The sequence below is a fragment of the Neomonachus schauinslandi genome, chromosome 1 (assembly GCF_002201575.2).
Source record: "Neomonachus schauinslandi chromosome 1, ASM220157v2, whole genome shotgun sequence".
Classification (NCBI taxonomy): domain Eukaryota; kingdom Metazoa; phylum Chordata; class Mammalia; order Carnivora; family Phocidae; genus Neomonachus; species Neomonachus schauinslandi.
In genome coordinates, this window is record NC_058403.1 from 213,626,692 (window position 1) to 213,643,957 (window position 17,266).

At 59.5% G+C, this 17,266-nt stretch overlaps 1 protein-coding gene across 4 annotated transcripts in view; it reads left to right on the forward strand.

Moving 5' to 3' along the window:
- The first annotated feature begins 1,528 nt into the window (after nt 1-1,528).
- The window catches only part of TCF3 (transcription factor 3), a 31,093-nt gene continuing 15,355 nt past the window's right edge, over nt 1,529-17,266 (forward strand). For all 4 annotated transcript variants that reach the window (XM_021705060.2, XM_021705062.2, XM_021705061.2 and 1 more), the window contains exons 1-2: nt 1,529-1,635; nt 4,782-4,854. In XM_021705060.2, the coding sequence (XP_021560735.1) occupies nt 1,564-1,635; nt 4,782-4,854 (145 nt within the window). In that variant the 5' untranslated portion in view covers nt 1,529-1,563. The remainder of the gene's footprint in view (nt 1,636-4,781; nt 4,855-17,266) is intronic.

A 17,266-nucleotide genomic window follows, 5' to 3' on the forward strand; every position in this document is an offset into this window, starting at 1 on the left:
CGGGGGGAGCGTCCTTTTGTCTGGCGGGGAAGGTGCGGTGGCGCGCCCCGCGGGCGCAGGTTGAGGGCCGGGCCGGGGGGTTGGGGGGGGCCGGGGCGCGAACATCTGCTCCGCGTTAGCGCGGTCCGGGGCGGCGGCGGCGGCGGGCGGCCCGGCTTCAAAGGCTCCCGGGCCGCCCGCCTGCACCGGCCGTGGCGGGCGGGGTGGGGGCGGGGCGGGGTGGGGGCCCCGGGCCTCCCGGGCCCCCGGCCGCTCGCACCGCCTCCCCCTCCTTCCGAGGCCGCTCCAGCCCCCCAGAATCCTGCGACACCCCATAAGTTTCCAGCCCCCCCCGGTCTGCCTTGAAATCGGTTTCAACCACCCCACAAAAAAGTGCGGTTTCGTGCTCCTCAACAAAGTCAGTTTCACACGCCCTCCGAGGAAGAAAAGACCTGGCGGGGGAGGGGGCGCTGGGGCAGCCGTTTCACACCTCGTCCCGAGGTGGCAAACAAAGCGGGGGTTTCTCCGCTCCCGAAGCGGGGTCTCCCTCGACCCTGGAACCCCCTCCGCCCCGCTGCCGCCCGGGAAGCGCGGGCCCGAAGCCGGAGGGGCTGCGCGCTCCCCTCCGCTTCCTCTCCTGGGGGGTGGGGGGGAATGGGGGACAGGCAGGTGGGCCTCCCCCCCCGCCCTTGGAATGGGGGCCCCGGGGGCTGGGCGGGGGGGACCCTGCTTTGGGGACCCCCCCCCCCCGGAGCGGGAGGCAAGGGATGTTTTCAAAGTTGCTTAGAAATAATTCCCGGATACATCGTGACAATAAAACAACCTAGGGTGGTGGTGGTGGTGGTTTTTTTTTCTTCTTCTGCTCTGAGTTCAGTTGGTTTTTTTGTGGGGGGAGGAGGTTAAGGGTGGAGGGGAGTTTTGTAGGTAGGTCCCCGCACCGGGCACCCTCCCCATTTTCAGTCGGGAATCAGGAAGGCGGTTGTGCCTTTTTATTGAAGATTGTTTTTAGCTTTGAATTTGGGGGCGACCTGGTTTACAACACGCTGTGACAGCTGTTGGGGGGTGGGGGTCACAAAATTTCCCTTGGGATGGGGCCTGGGCTGCCCTCCCCCTTCCCTGGCGGTGGCAAGCCTGGGGGGGGGGGTTGGAAAGGAGAGATGGGAGGGGGAGAGGGGCGGGTTCTGGCGGATTGGTGATGGGACCACTCCCACCCTGCCTGCAGTTTAAAATTTGCAATCTGATTCCCTGGTGGTCTTGGAGGGAGTTTAGGGAATGTGCATTTGCGGACTCCCCACCATTGTTCAAACTCCCTGAGGGCTCTGGGGAGAGGTCTCCAGGGGCCCAAACCAGGGAGTCCTGGCTGCCCTGCCCCCAGCCCCAGGGTCACGAAGGGGCTCATTCTGGGAAGACCCAAGCCCTCAGGGCCGTTAGAAGGGCTTTTTAAAACAGCTCTCCCACTCCCCATCTGTCCACCTTTGCCACGGTCACTCAGACCTCTTCTTTGCTTTTCTTGTTTCCGTGTGTCTGTTCCCTCCTCTGTAGGGCCGTCTCTAGGCCTGAGGTGCCCACCCTGGGCCCTGGAGAATGAACCAGCCACAGAGGATGGCGCCTGTGGGCACAGACAAGGAGCTCAGTGATCTCCTGGACTTCAGCATGGTAAGCCAGGGCCCCGCCTTCCCGGGCTCCCGCCCTGCCTCTGTGTGGGCCTGTTCCCCCAAGCTTCCTGGGACAGAAGCATCTGCCAGAAATACCCCAACAGCCAAGAGCCAGACCTCAAACTTGGCTGGGTGGAGGGTTCCCTGGTGGGAGGGGGGCTGGAGGATTTGGGGTGTGGTGGGGTGCATGGGCTATGGGCCAGCAGTGGCCTTGGCCTCCTGACCTGGAAAATGGGTGTGATCAGGGTTATTATTGCCGTGTGGGTACAAAAGAAGGAAGAAAAAAGGCACCCAGCGCCAAGATGACTGGCGTGGGACCTGAGTGAGGCAGAGAAGCACAGTTGGTGAAGTCTATCTCCTCGTTACTCAGCCACATGGGGGCCAGCGTGACGGGTGGTCAGGAGCGGGGCGCCGGGGCAGGTGGCCGTAGGAGATCTGGAGAGTGTGGGAATCTCTGGGCAGCACAGCCTGGAAGAAACACTCTGACCTGGTGGTAGCTGCGACTGTCACTCCCGTGACTACCATCATTCCGTGGTGGCGACGAGGCAGGCCCAGGCGGCACCGCCTGGCCCGACAGAGCTCCCGGGAGGGTGCTGGCTCCCCGGCATCCCACAGCTCAGCTGGGCCCTTGGGTGCCGGGAGTGGCGGCCTCAGTGTGCTCATCTGTGCAGTGGGCCATCTGTCACCAGTGTCAGGTGGTCCGGGTGTCCTCTGAACCTCTGCAGCCTGCCCGTGGACACTTCCCTGAGTCCTGCTCCCACTCCTGCGCCAGGAAGCACTATTTTGATTTGAAACGGGTTGGGGGAGGGTACTTTCAGTCTGAATTTCACCCTCCACCAGGACGAGGCCCAGGCCACTGAGGCCTGTCGAAAACAAAAGTCCCCAAACCGAAACGACACCAGCCATCCTGTGGAAAAACACAGCCCACGGGACAGAGGGCTCTGGCTCCGGAAGGGCCATAGTGGTATTTTTGAGCCATTTTTAAGCCCCATTTTATTTTTGCTTCCCCGGCTGAGTAACCCAGAGGCAGTTCAGTTGTTTTTTTGTTAAACTGACAGGTCACAGACTATTGAGCTGGAACAGACTGGGGTGGGGGTGGGTGGTGGGCACAGGGTCAGACCTGGCCCCTTCGCCTCTTCTATCCGAGAGCCTTGAACCCCTCGTTCCCCCGCCCCTTCTGTCTGGTGGGTCCTAACGTCTCCTCCACCCCAGTTCCGAAACAGTGACCCATTTCACAGATGAGGAAATTGAGGCCGAGGGGTAAAGTGCCCTGTGTCTTCCCTCGGGGTGAACCTGGAGCTGGATTTCCACTTCCCGTGCTTGTTGTCACAAGGAGAGAGGCCTGGTCAGGTCACTGGGCACAGACAGCCCCCGCCTCCTTCTCCGTCACTTCTTGGTCTCCTTGTAGGTGCTCCCTCCCGCCTACCCCAGAGAAACCAAGTGGATTTATGTTTTAAATTCATTTGGTCTTAGACTGAGGAAAGGTTTGGAAGGGAAGTGTTTGCGGGTCCAAGTTCTTGTGCAGCAGAAGAGGTGATTGTCAGAGCGACACGAAGAAACAGCTAAGCCGTGGCATCAGCCGCTGTCCCTGCTAGGCCCTGAGTCTCCACAGTTAGAAAGGAAGCTCGTCAGGGCATGAAGGCACGTGGGCTCTGAGCAGTGGGGGACGCCTGCGTGCTTGGCTTTCAGTGTCCCGTGTGGTCAGGGCCGTGGGCCCATTTCACAGAAGACTGAGGCTGCAGGGTAAGGGGGGGGGCAGTGTCAGGGCTGACAGGGCCCAGAGCCCCTGTGGCAGACGCCACGTCAGCGCAGCCCCTGGTACCCTAGGGGACAAAACAAAGACTTGGAATGGGCCCCCCCCCCCCGGGGCTTGGCTGCTGACCCCCAGGCCTAGGGTCCAGTTGGTTCTGACTGTGGTTCAGCTAACACCTCCCTCAATGCAGGCCTCAGTTTCCCCAGTGGGGCAGGAGCCTATGTGGGAAATAGGGCCCTGGGGAGGCTGGGCCAGTTGAATGAGCACAGCCACGCCCCCGGAGGGGGTTGCAGACCCAGCGAGAACCTGCTTCCCGCCAGGCTCCACGCCTCCCATGAGCTCCTGCTGCCCTGCCCGCCAGGGCCAGCTGAGCACATGGCCTCTGTTTCTCTCCTGTGGAACGGGGAGTGGGGACAGGGCTTGTGACGCTGCCCTGAGAGTCCTGCCCACAGGCACTGTGCCCTCACCTCCTGGCTGAGCGGGGTAGGTAGGGGGCTGGGGGGGTCAGCAGCTCCCCAGTGAGCCCCTGGCCCTGATTCCGGCCACCTTTAATCACTTGGGCCCTAGATGGAGTCTAGGGCATGGACGTGTTTTGTTTTGTGTGGCAAAAAGGTTTGTTGATGTTGGGTTTTCTTGGCTAATGCTCCTAAGCTGTTTAATCCTGAGGGACTTAACACGGTGGGTTTGGGTAAACCGAGGGGGGGGGGTGGGGGGGGTGGGGAAGAGGCAGCCTTTCCACACGGTGCCCAGGAGAATCACCAAGTCACCTGTTGGGGGGTGGGCACATCCTTTCCCAGGTCCCTCCAGCTTCCTGGCGTTCTGGGCCTCAGCTTCTCCTGAGGGGCAGATGTGATGAGGGCCCCAGGCAGCCAGTGAACACAGAACCTGGCACGTGGGGGACACTTGACCCAGGTCAGCCTCCTCCCATCCCAGTGACTGGGCGGAGCTGTCCTCCCCACATGCCTGCCGCTCAGGGTCAGGGGCGTGCAGGACGGGAGGGGATTCTGGCCTGGGGAAGGGCCTGTGCGCAGCTCACCCTCGCTGCTGGGCTGGGAGCGATACTTTAACTGTTTAAAGATGAAGCTTGAGGAAAACTTTGTATTGCTTCTGAGAGCAAGTAAAGGGTTTCCAGTCCTGAAATCAGTTACTCCAGCTGCAAACAGCAGAGTTTTCATTTTTTAATATTATTTGAGTAAGTTCTACACTCACCCAGCGTGGGGCTAGAACTCACGACACCAAGATCAAGAGTTGCCTGCTGCACCGACGGAGCCGGCCGGCCGTCCTCCCAGCAAGTGTCCAAATTCCACCAGATGTGCTGTTACTGGCAGCAAGACGGACCCCCAGGCACAGCTGGGTCCTGGCCCCCGCACTCCCCTCTCTGTCTCTTCCCACAGATGTTCCCCCTGCCCGCAGCCAACGGCAAGGGCCGGCCCACCTCCCTGGCTGGTGCCCGGTTTGGAGGCTCAGGTAGGACTCTGTGGCTTGGGGCAGCGGGTGGGCTGGGAGCACCGGGCGGGGCACGGTGCCGGGGCCACTCGGGACATCGAAGGAGGACGTGCTTGGGGGCGGTACCCAGCTGAGTGGGATAGGGGCTGAGGGGCACATGTGAGGTGGGGACTTGAGCCTCCTGGGTCCCCATGGCCCCTGTGGGGCCTGGGTCTCCAGTTTAAGGGGGAGGCGGAAGCCCAGGAGTTGCTGGAATCAGCCCTCATAAGTCTTGCCCACGTTATGAGTCCGGGGAGGGGCCCGGCTCTTGGCTGTTTTTTCAAATACACGTTATGGGAGTACCGTGTATGGGACCCAGCACTGGGGTGGCTGACCATCCTGCTGAGGACACAGGGGTGTTCCCGGGATCTGGGATTTTGAACAATGAAACTAGAAGTGTCCTCAGCAAACCTGGATGAGTCGGTCGCCCTACCAGGCACTGAGGGCCCACGACATGGCAGGAGGAGGACAGACCTTTCTCTCCTGCTGAAGGCACATGCCACAGGGGTTAGGCAGCAGAGCAGTAAGGAGGAGGTGGTCACAAAGCTGAGGTGGTCAGGGACGGTCTTCAAGGAGGTCCTGTTTGAGCAGAGACCTGAGGGGGGTTCAGAGTGAGGGGCACAGCCGGTGCAAAGGTCCTGGGGCAGGACCAGGCCTGGTGTGTTAGAGGTAAGAGCAAGGATGAGCAGTGTGCCTGAAGCAGACTGAGCCAGAGGGGGGAGGGGAGTGCAGGGAGGAATGAGGAAGGTCCTGCAGGGCCTTGGGGTCTCGGGAGGACTTGGGCTTTTACTCCAGGGAGGTGGGAGCCCTGGACGGCTGTGGGCAGAGAGCGGTGCCTTGTGTACATGGGAGAGTCCAGCCTGGTTGTTGGTGGGATTTGGGGGAGCCCCTCAGGGAGACCAGGATCTTCTGCCACTCTTTGGATTTTGGCGTCTTTCCAGGGTCTCAGGATCGGGTGTGCGTCCTTCTGTGACTCTGGGATTTGGGGTGGAAGGTTCTTTCTTGGAGTTGTCTGTGAATTCCATAGGGGTATCCAGTGTGTTCTGGCTGGAGGAGGAGAGGTTTTCAGGGGTGTGTTGTGTTCAGGCACCCTCCACGAGGAGAGGGACATTTTGTCATGTCCCCCCCCCCCACCGTGCTGGCCTTCCCCTCTGCCTGAGGAAGTGGCTGCAGGGCTGGACAGAGTCCTCTCTGAGCTGTGGAAATCCCCACAGGCCATCTCGCTCCCTCCCTCTAGAAGTACTTCCCAGGACCTGGCGTGCTACCCTTTCTCTGGCTTGGGCAGAGGGTCAGGTTCTGGGGGTCTCCTTGGTGGAGATGGCAGAGGCGTGCCCTTGTCTCCCGTTGGGCCTCTGCCCCAGGCTGTTTTCCCTCTTCCGGTGTCCACGTGGGACCAGCAGCCCCGAGTCATCGAAGCCGCAGCTCCTAGGGGAGGTGCCCCTCCAAGCTGCCCACTTCTGGCCCTGCCCTGACCACTTCGGATGGGGACAGGGTGTGGTTGTTCCAGCCTGGGAGACCCCCGTCCTGGGTATGCAGCCAGGGGCCCCTCACCCAGTTCAGTTCAAGCCGTTACCACCAGCTTGAGCCTGGTGTGGCTGGGGACGTGGGACCGGGAACCCTAAGACAGGAGCAAAAGGGCCCGTCCTCGCTGCCACTCCAGGCACGAGACTCTGTGCCGCCTGCATCAGGTGGCGTGACCGTGAGCCTCAGCTTCTTCATTTGTAAAAGGGCGTGTGCCAGCGGCCAGGTGATTCAGCGAGTCCGGGGGTGTGAGTGCTTTGTAAACTGGAGGTGTGGGCATGTCTCGGTGCAGCCCTCCTGGCCCTGCCTTCAGACCTGGGAGCCTCAGGACCTGGGCTTGGCCAGAACCCCAGGGTTCTCCCTGCTCTGAGCTCACTTTTCCATCTTCTTCCTGGTGGGGCTGGAGACACTGGGAAGGGGGCAGGTTGCTGGTCTGTTGGCAGGTGGGCCCGGGGAAGGTCCGCCCCCGTCAGAGCGAGGCAGCTCACCCTCCTTCAGCGGGTCGTGCGTGCTTGCCAGGGGCTCCCAGATGCTCGTGGGCCCCGCCAGTCTCGCGCCACCTCGGGGCCGGTCCGCCTCGTGCATCCTGGTCTGGTGGACCTTCACGTCACCTAAGTCAGCCTGTGCCCTTGGGTCCGTTCTGTTAGCAAGTGGGCGGCGGCTCTGAAGGTCAGTGCGTGGAAGGGCTGCTTGAGAAGTGGTGGCAGAGGGACGTGAACCACTTGAGGGGGAGGGGAGGTCTTCTGGTTCGTATCTGGATCGGAGAACCCTCAAGAGGAGAACGCATCCCCATCCCCTCTCTCTTGGGAGACCATGAGGCACAGAGCCGCGTGACAGCGCATCATCTGCTGGAAACCGCAGGGTCCGAGGCCGCCCTGGACACCAGGAAGAGCGTACGGACGGGGCAAAGGACACCTGTTTATCGTTTCTGGGCAGCTTTCTCGTTAGCAAAATTGTGAACGGAACACGTGCTTAGGGTGACACTCCTACACTCGGGGGCTGTCGAAGACCGTGCCAGCACCGGCCGGGGCAGGGGTCCCGTGGAGGTGGACTGCCCACGAGCGTGCCCCTCCGGCCCGGCCCCTTCTCCAGCACAGGTCTTCAAACTTGCCCTCCCACTTCATGGGTGACAAGGAATATGCCATTCCAGGGGGCATTGATGACACTCGTGATGCGTGGTCACCTTTTCAGAAGCTCATCGGCCACGAGTTCTTTTTTGATGAGTTTTCCATTACTGTCTTGAGCCCCCGCCCCTCTTTGGAGTTGATCAGTTTCTTTGGAATCATTATAGACAGACAGGCAGTTAGAACTGCAGGACCGTAGCATGGGAGCCGACCTTGGTACCACCCAGGCGTGATCAGTGTGAGTGCGGGGGTGGGCGGGTGTCTGCACACTTCTAGGCTGCGTGGAGCGCCATTAGCCCACCGCCACAGTCCAGACGCAGAGCTGTTAGCGCTGCCCGCTACTTCGTAGTCATACCCACCCGACTCCCTTCACCCCTGGCGGCCGCAGACCATTCTCCAGCTCTGGCTTTGTCATGTTGAGAGTGTCAAGAGTACGTGGAACCATGTGAGATTGTGTGACCTTCTGAGATTGGCTTTTCTCACTGAGCGGAATTCCCTGGACAGCTGTCCAGGTTGTTGGCTGTATAAGCCATATCGGTAGTTTTTCTTTGCTGCCCAATGAGCTTTTATTTTTATTTTTTTAAAGATTTTATTTATTTGAGAGCAAGAATAAGAGACCGCATGAGAGGGAAGAGAGTCAGAGGGAGAAGCAGACTCCCCGCCGAGCAGGGAGCCCGATGCGGGACTTGGTCCCGGGACTCCAGGATCATGACCTGAGCCAAAGGCAGTCGCTTAACCGACTGAGCCACCCAGGCGCCCCTCCCAATGAGCTTTTAACAATGGCAGGACTAATGCTTATCAACCACGATTTGCTTCAATATTTGTTGAGCGCTGTATTCCAGGCACCAAGCCTGGATCATTTGAGTCCTTAGTCCCCACGGGTTGGTGAAATAAGCAAGATCATCGTTCTCGTTGCACTTATGGTGAGTTTAGTAACCGTCCCAAGTAACTCCTTGGTGCTGCTTTCCTGTGGTGTTCTTTATCCCTATCCTCTAGTGCTCTTACTGACTTGTAAGAACTCTTTGCGTAGGAAGGACGTTAGTCTTTTGTGAGCTATGTTGCAGTTTATTTGCTAACTTTGTAACTTGTTAACAATATTTTTTAATCGGTCTCAGTGTTTTACAGATTAGATTTGTATGTTGTCAGATCTTTCCATTCATGGCGTTCTAGTCTTGGTGCCATTTCTGAGAAATCCTTAGGAATCAGATGACACCGTTCATTCAGCAGTGCAGATGTGGGGGTCTCGAAAGCCCTTGCTTCTTGCTGCATCAGGCTGAGGAGTGAGGAGGGTATGGGAAAAGATGCAGGAGGGCAGAGGAGCGTAGGTTGGTGGTTCTTGGCCGAGCAGAGCCACGAGAAAGAAGCAGGAGGTAGAGAATCTTGACCGTGAAGTGGTCACGGGCTGACAGCCGTTCCCAGCCTAGTGCACACGTTGGGCTCACCCGTGGGACTACACCTGAGCTCTGTTGGAAAGGCTGGGAGGGGGCCTGTAATAGCTTCCGGGTGATTCTGGGGGGTGCCTGTCCTCCGTAGAAGCTCGTGTCCGTGAGAGGCCACACCCCCTTTCTGAAGACGGACTGCATGCTGGTCACAGTGAAAACTTCTAACGTAAGAGAAGAAAAAGACTCAAGTATAAGCTGTGTCCTATGAGAAAAGTGCAGTAAAACTAGGAAGGAGCAAAGAGTAGAACGAAATAAAAAGCCTGACTATCTGGAAATGTCAGCATTCTGTTTATGCACCTCTTGGGTTAAAGCATTAATGCAGCCCGGCGGAGGGGACCGAGACCGTTGGAGCCGAGAGGTGTGGGCCGAGCTGTGCGTGGAGCTGTGCTTGGGGGAGGATCGTGCGTGCCAGGACAGGTAGCTCCGGGAAGGAGTGTGTCCGCGCTAGGGAACCGGAGAGCAGCTGAGTCGTGCCTGGGAGTCGCGCCTGGGATGCGCCTTGGCGTCGGTTTGGAGGGCGCTTCCTTGGGTGCCAGGTGGCCGTGAACTTCTGTGTTCTCTCATCTTTCCGTCTCTTCCTGCCTCAGTGCTCCTGGTGGTAGTTGCCAGCGCTTTGCGGTGTGTCCCGGTCTTGCCCCCACTGTGCTTTTGCAGGGCCCCCCACACACATTGAGACGACGCGGTTCTGTGTCCTGATCTTGGGGAGGCTCACACCACGGCCCTGCCCCGAAGGGAAGCCCTATTGGGATGTGTTAGAGCATCGACTTCATAGCTGACTTTGGGAAGGAACCATCCGTCTACATCGCACTTTCCTGAGGTCAGAACCCGGTTTCCCCCCCGTCTGTTCGGCTTCTCTCTCTCGACCTGTACAGCTTTGAGGAGAAACTTCAGAAACTGACGTCTGGGACACTTGGCTCTTCTACGGTTCTGTTTTGTTCTGTCCCGCCTTCTCCGGTGAGGGTGGTCTAGGTATTCTAGAAGTTTCCATGCCATGGTTTGGGGACCTTGTTCGTCCTGCTTGCCTCCTGACGTGCCTGTTGGTGCTCTTCTCTTGGTTTGGTTTTCTGGCTGACCAGTCCAGCCATCCTCGGGCCCCTCACCTGCCGCATCCCAGTGCAGACGCCGTGTGCCTTTTTGCAGTGGCCGGCGTTTCTAGAAACGCAGGCGTGTGCTCCTGGGCTTGTCGGGCTCGTCAGCAGGACTGGGCCTGATGCGGGTGGTCGCCTGGAGGTCCATCCTCCCGTAGGTGTGTGTTTATCACACTTGGGGCGCTTTCCTCTGGTCCCACGTGACGTCAACAGTGAGTGTGGTCTTGACTTTCCTTCTCCACATCCTGGTACTGTCCCCAGGTGCGGTCTGTGCCCCGCATCAGCCGCCAGGCAGATTGGTCCGCTCCGGCCCAGCGCTTTGCCCACGGTCCTTAGTCGCGTGGGCAGGGGCTTCTGTCAGCGATACTCTGAGTGAGACCCATCCCTGGTGCTGGGGGAACCGGCCCACCTCCCTGTTTGCATTCGAGCCCCTTTTTCCTGCAGTGATTCCTGTTGAGATTTTGTTGGTGCCTCTTGTCAGCTCCGGGGTTGTCTGAGGGGAAAACCCTCACTTGGGACACAGGGTAACGTGGCTGGCGTGGCCTTCAGCAGCTTCCAGAGTCGCGCCTGTCCCCGTTTGTCAGGACGCAGAGTCCACGCCTCGGTTCGGAGTCTAGTGGCGTTTTCTTTCAGTTCTTTGTCCTTGATTCAGCTGCCTCTGATCTCTTACTGATTTTTCTTCCGAGGAACAGGCGTCACTGTCAAACTGACATTCTCCGTCGCACTGCTCTTCTCTCCCCGACTTCTCTCAGACCTGTGGCTGGTTGGCTTGTGTTTGACTTCGGACTGCAGGCCGGCGCGCTCATCGACCTCCCATTTGGGGCCTGGTGTCGCTGGTCACACTTTTCTGTTGGGGTTGCATTCTGCGGGGTCCGGTTGCCATAGTTACACGGACTTCTATTATTTTTTAGAGATATTTGGTACTTTCTTTTAAAAAATGTTCCTGTTGAGTCAAGTTCCTTTGGAGAGTTCTGATTTCCAGGCTGGGGGCGAGCGTCTGTCCCCCGTCTCATATCGAGGTCCCCGGTACAGAGTCCGGGTGCGGCTGGAGCCCTGGCCCCGTTGGGAAGACCCAGAGCCTCCCGCCCTCGCCATGGCAGGGCCCGCTCTGCCGCCACGCACGTGTCCTTGAGGTGCAGCGGGGCGTGGGGCCGTGGGGTCTGTGTCTGCTGCACGACCGTATTCCCATTTTAGTGTGTTCCGTGTCAGGGACCAAGAGCAGCGCCCCTTTCTCCACGGGCATGTCTGTGGGTCTCTGCGTGTGCCCCCCAGGGCTCGTGCATGGCAGGAGGACAGTGGGTTCTGGGGCTCCCGGGGCTCAGGTCGGTGGGGTTGTCTCTCTCGGTCCAGCCCGTCCTCGGTGAAGGCTCGCCCCTCGGGCTGGGACTTGGATGCGGGCCTTCCAGCTGCTCCTCGCTGGGTCGCGTGGTGCATCTGCCCGGCGGCTGGTGCGTAGCCTCCCAAGCTCAGCCGGAGCTATGTTCTGCCAGTGCCAGGCTCGCAGAGTGCGAGGGGCTGGCTGCTGACTTCGTGGTTTGAATGACGTGTGGGAGCCTCCCGTTCCTGGCTTTTCCAACCCCGGGGGAAACCAGACGTCCCTTTCCTGCAGGGAAGCACAGGGATGAGCCTCTCCGCCACCCTGCTGACTGGCATTAAGTGGTCGCCCCTCGTAGAAAACATGGTTTCTCTTCGTGAGAATCTGGGCCCAGTGGTTCCTGAGGGGCCCTGAGCAGGTGACCTCACCTCTCCCCACGGCTGCTGGAAGGTTTTGGCGGGCGCAGCTCGCCGACCCGAGTGCTCTCCCGGTCTCTGCGTGGTGGTCTCAGCGGCCACCCACGCCCGGCGGTCCACAGCGACCCTCCAGCAAGCCGGCGTGGGCAGTGCCCCCCACGGCACGGCCTTTGGGAGGTCTCCCGGCCCACCCAGCTCCCTTCTCGCGCTCCGGCCGAGCTGAGCCGTGCACCCTCGTCCATCCTGGACGTCAGGCGCACGTGTGTGCGCCTCCCTCATCCCCTTCTTTGCGTTTTCGTTCATTTTTCTCAGGTTGCCAGAGGGCTGTACGGGTCCGCAGCTCAGACGAGCGCCGTCAGTTACATGCAGGGTGTGGTTTCAGGCTGGGTCTCGCTGTGCGTTGTCCTGGTCGTCGCGGAGCGCTGTCCGTCTCCACCACGTGGGGTGGCCCGGAGCGCCCTTCCCACATGGTTGCTGCCCTTCAAAGTCTCCTGTGGATTTGTGGGGTTGCCGCTCTGCTTGTTTTTTCCTGCTTTCTCGCCTTTTCTGTCTGAAATCTCTTCTACTTCAGAAGCCCCCAGGCTCCTTAATACCTTGAGGGTGCTTGGTGGTTGCTGCCTCAGATGGTCTTTTGCTGGGATAAATCTTAAGTCCGGAATCCCAGTTCATCTTTGGCGTCCCACGTGTGTTTCTGTCTTCTGTCTGTTCTTGCAGAGAGACCCCAGGTTGGCTTCTGAGCTCATACTGGGGGGCAGGTTCTCCCATCCCCACACTCAGCTACCACACGGGTCCCCTTGAGCCTGAAGCAGGACAAGGGTCTTCCTGAAATTTGCGGGGGGGGGGGGCAGCTTCTGTAGCTGGGTGGGCCCCGTTTCTCTGAATTACCATGTGTTTGTGGGACCCACCGTACACGAGGCTGGCTCTGCCACCAGGGAAGCCCCAGGGTTGTTGCGTAGGAGCAAAGTCCCAGGTTTGGGGGTCCTCCTGCTCTTAGAAAGGGTGGGGTGTGGCCTCTACTCACTTCCTCTTCTGTCTCCAGTCTGCTTGCGCTCAGGTCATGCGGGGACCCCTGCTTTCCTGCCCCCACACTTGGGCGGATGTAGCGAGGGCTCCAGGCCTGTCCGTCACCTGCATCTAGCTTGCGTGCTGCTGGTCTCACATCCTGCCGGCCACATTCTCTAACCCACTTCTGATCCTTTTCAGAACAGGGTGGGGAGGGGGCTGTTCTGGCCCTGGCCAACCCTGGGAACTTACTAAATTTGAAGTTATGCAGACCAGAAAAGGAAGCATTCTTGGGTGTGAACAGAAGGCAGAGGATAAAGCAGAGGGGTGGGAATATGGAGGCTGAGTGAGCCTGGGTTCAGGCCTGCATGCCCCTTGCAGGTCCCCCCGCCCCAGTTTTGAAATGATACAGGAATTTAAAAGTTGACCCCCCGGGGCACCTGGGTGGCTCAGTCAGTTGAGCGTCTGACTCTTGGTTTGGGCTCAGGTCATGATCTCAGGGTCGTGGGATCGAGCCCCATGTCAGGTTCCATGGAATCTGCTCCATATTCTCTCTCTCTTCCTTTCCCCTCGAATAAATAAATCTTAAAAAAAAAAAGTTAACCCCAAAATCTCAGGAAGAGAGGCCTCCCCTGTGGGAGCCCACAGCCCCAACCGAGGAAATCCAAACTGGTGTGGATCTCGCTCCTCCGTGAGCCCCCCGGGGCCGCATCTAGGCGGGGCTCCCCGATGAGCCCCGCAGTTTGGGGGGATTTCATTGTGAGAGGGAGAGCTGACTGGCTTAGTGTCGTCACCACCTGATAAATTGCAGGAAGAACAATTCTGTGAGCGCTTCCAGGTAGTTCTTAGACATTGTTTTAGATGCCGTCACCGTCACCTGAGTGTGGTTTTGCTGCTGTTACTGTTTCAGTCGTTGGGTTCTGGGGCCGCACTGTCCATCACTGCAGCCACGAGCCACATATAGTCATCTGAGTTTACGTTTATTAAAAGTCACGCAGCTTCCTTCCAGCCATCATGCTGGCCATGTTGGTGATAAGCAGCCACTGGAGGCCAGGATAGGGCAGGCAGACGGGGCGGATGCTGTGCAAGTGCTCTCGGATGCAGGTTCATTAGTGGCTGGTGCAGCCACGGAGTGAGGCATGGACGTTGCTGAGGCTGTTTGCAGGGGGCCAGCCCTGCGTGGGCAACGCTGGGAATACACAGAGGACCCCAGGCTCGGAGGGGATGGCCAGGCGACTTCCCTGAAGGAGGGCGAAGAATCTGCGGCTGTGGGGACCGGCAGGGCAGAACTTGGGCGGGCGTGTAGGTGAGGGTCCGCTCATGGGTTGGGGCTGGCGAGGGATGAGCTGGGGGAAGGAGGGTGGTGGAGAGGGATCTGGTCTCTGCCCTGAGGGCCGCGGGGAGCTGCGGTGGCTGCTGGTGGGGCAGAGCCAGGTTTTGCTTCAGAAAGCTCTATCAAGCTCCCTGGGCCTGGAGGTGGGCAGGAGACCCCGGATGGCAGGGTGCGGGGGGGGGGGTGCGCTGCTGCAGGACGACCCAGGGATGGGGGCCGGGGGGACGGGGAAGGCAGGCTCTGACCTGCGGGCAGCGGGAGGGAGGGAGGGGGAGGGAGGGAGAGCGGACAGCTCTGGGGGTCTAGCCTGGGCACCTGGGTGAGGGAGCACTCACAGAGCCGGGCTCGGGACCACCTGGGTTTTGCCTGCCCCACACCGTAACCCCAGCCCTGGTACCCACGTCTGTCGGTGGGGCTTCGTCCCACAGAGTAACCGGCTTCGGGAATCTTCCTCCCTACTGGGGTTGGCTGAGCTTCTGCACAAAGGGCCAGCGACGACTCTGTTCTGTCTCTGCAGGAACAAATGGGCGTGGTCACACGTCAATAACACTCGATTTAGAAAGCAGGAGGCGTGGGGGTGGTGATGGGGGGCTGGCTTGGTATCTGGGCTGCAGTTTGCCAACCCAGGCCCAGGGCAGTCCAGCACGCGACAGGGGCCAGTGTCTGCTGGGGGCCTTTCCGAGCCCAGCCCCCAGGGCCACGGGGGAGGGGGCTCGGCGGGCACCAGGTCTCGCTGAGGGCCAGTGGTGCCGCCCACTCTGCAGCCCAGGTCTCCATCCCCATGGCCACCTGGGCAGGTGGGTGGCTTTCTTCCCCCCAGCTCCAGCTGGTACTGGAGCTCCGACCTGTGGGCCCGGCAGAGCTCCTTCTGCCCTCTTCCCTGTCCCGGGCCCGCTGCTGCCTGGGGCAGCCTCCCGCCGCGTGGGCTCGGAACTTCCAGCCTTAAAGAAGGAAGACGTGAAAAGTTTACGTTCTGACAGTAGGGCTTTAGGCTATTAGAACGTGGATCGGGAATATCATGAATATTCATAATGGTTACTAAAATGTAGGATTAATGGGGGGGTTAATAACTGTTAGTGGAGTGGTGGGGGAGGGGCTGTCCCTAGTTTTGACATTTCTAGGAGAGGGGAGGCTGGGGGCCGGTGAGGGCTTTCTCCAGGAAGGGCAGAGCCAGACCTGGTTGCCTCTGCCAGGAGCTTGTGGGGTCCCTGTGGGTGTGAGGCCCTGGGCCCCGGGGTACCCTTCATGCTGCCAGCTCCACAGGGGCTGGGCTGCAGGCGCCCAGTTGGAGTTGTCCTCAGACGTGGTCTGTCGTCTTGGGACGTGGCCTCCCTGCTCACCGTGGTGGGGTCCTGGCACCTCCAGGGGCGTGTTGTGGGTGGCTGCAGGGGTGGGGGCTGCTCCAGAAGGAGAGGGGTAGCAGGCAAGTGGGTGTAGAGGGAAACTGAGGCTTGGGCTGCTGGTACTTTACCCAAGGTCGCCCCTGCCTCACCGGCCACTCTCTTCCCCGGTGTGGATCCCCCAAACCTGGTGGCTAATGGCGGGAGCCCCTGTGGGTGCGGCCCCTCCACCCCTGGCTAAGGCAGCCCCCCACTGCAATTACGGTGGAAATTTTTGGTTAGAAAATAAAATCTGAATGTGGTGTATGCATATTCATTAGGTTGAAGGATTAATATGCATAATTATACAAATAAGGCAGCAATTAAACACCAGTTTGGGGGGATGATTAACACAAAGGCATTGCAATAGGATGAAATTTGAAAGAAGTTTCTGATAAAGATGAGCGGGGGGAGGGGAGGTGGGCTGGCTGAAGGATTCTTGCTGGGGTTCTTGCCGTCTCCCCAAAGTCCAGCTGTGTGGGGTCACAGGGCAGCTGCGGGGGGGTTGTGCCTGGCCCACACGGCGGGGCTGGGCACAGGTCCCTCCAGCCTGACTTGGGTCCTGCGGAGTGGGGTGTGTTCATCCTCCTGTTTCCAGAGGAGGGAAACTGACGACAGGGGTACTGGGGCCAGGCCGGCGGCTCAGGGCCTGCCCTGCGTATGTTTGTCAGGTCTCGTGGTCTTGCTGCCTCTGGTGGATGGGGTCAGAGCCCCGGCCCAGGAAGGCTGTGTGCCTCCTTGGGGGGGGGGGGGGGGTCCGGGGGGGTGCCTGGGGGTGTTCGGGGGGGGATAAGGGTCCCGCCCTGCCCTGCCCCTCCGCTCCAGACCCAGATCCTCTGCCACGCTGGTTAACCCCCACTATGCCGTGGGCCTCTCATAAGTGGGGCTCCATTCAATCCGAAGGGGCTGCCAGCCTGGGCCAGTGGTAGCCGTGCTGTTATTTCAACAAAGGAGTGGCTTCGTCTCCCGATCTGTCAGTGATGGGAAGGGAGAGACTCCCACTTCCCCGAGATCAGAGCTTTCGCGGTGCCCTCGTGAACCTTTCTTGCAGGGTCAGGAGGGACTGAGCCTGATTCAGATGCCCCAGTCCCTCGTGGTCAGGGCTGGACCGGAGGGAGAAACTAGATGTGGGGGGAGGAGGCTCTGAGAGTGAGGGCTCTGCCCAGGGTGGGCATCATGGCTGGGGCTTTGGTGGATGGGTAGGAGTTTGCTGGCAGAGGCAAGTGGTAGAATTGTTTTTTGAATTGCGAGCCTTAAGGGTGTCTGGAGTGCTTCCTACTAATCGCAGTTGTTTGTCTTGTTTTTTAAGATTTTATTTTTTGGGCACCTGGGTGGCTCAGTCAGTTGGGCGTCTGCCTTCAGCTCAGGTCATGATCTCAGGGTCCTGGGATCGAGTCCCGCATCGGGCTCCCTGCTCCACGGGGAGCCTGTTTCTTCCTCTGCTTCTCTCTGTTTCTTGTGAATAAATAAGTAAAATCTTTGAGAAAAAAAAAAAAAAGGTTTTATTTTTTAAGTAACATCTATAGCCAGTGTGGGGCTTAAACTTTCAATCCTGAGGTCAAGAGTTGTATGTCCACCAACTAAGCCGGCCGGGCACCCCCTTGGCAGTTTAAATATGGGCAGAGCGAGGGTTGGGTAAGGCCAGACAGGCTCCAGGGCCAGGCTGGGTCAGGAAGGGCCCGGAAAAGCGGCTGAGTTGAAGGAGGGCTTCTCCCTGAACTGGTGGAAGCCACAGCGGGCTTCAGAGCAGGGTGGCGGTGAGGGTGACCCTAAC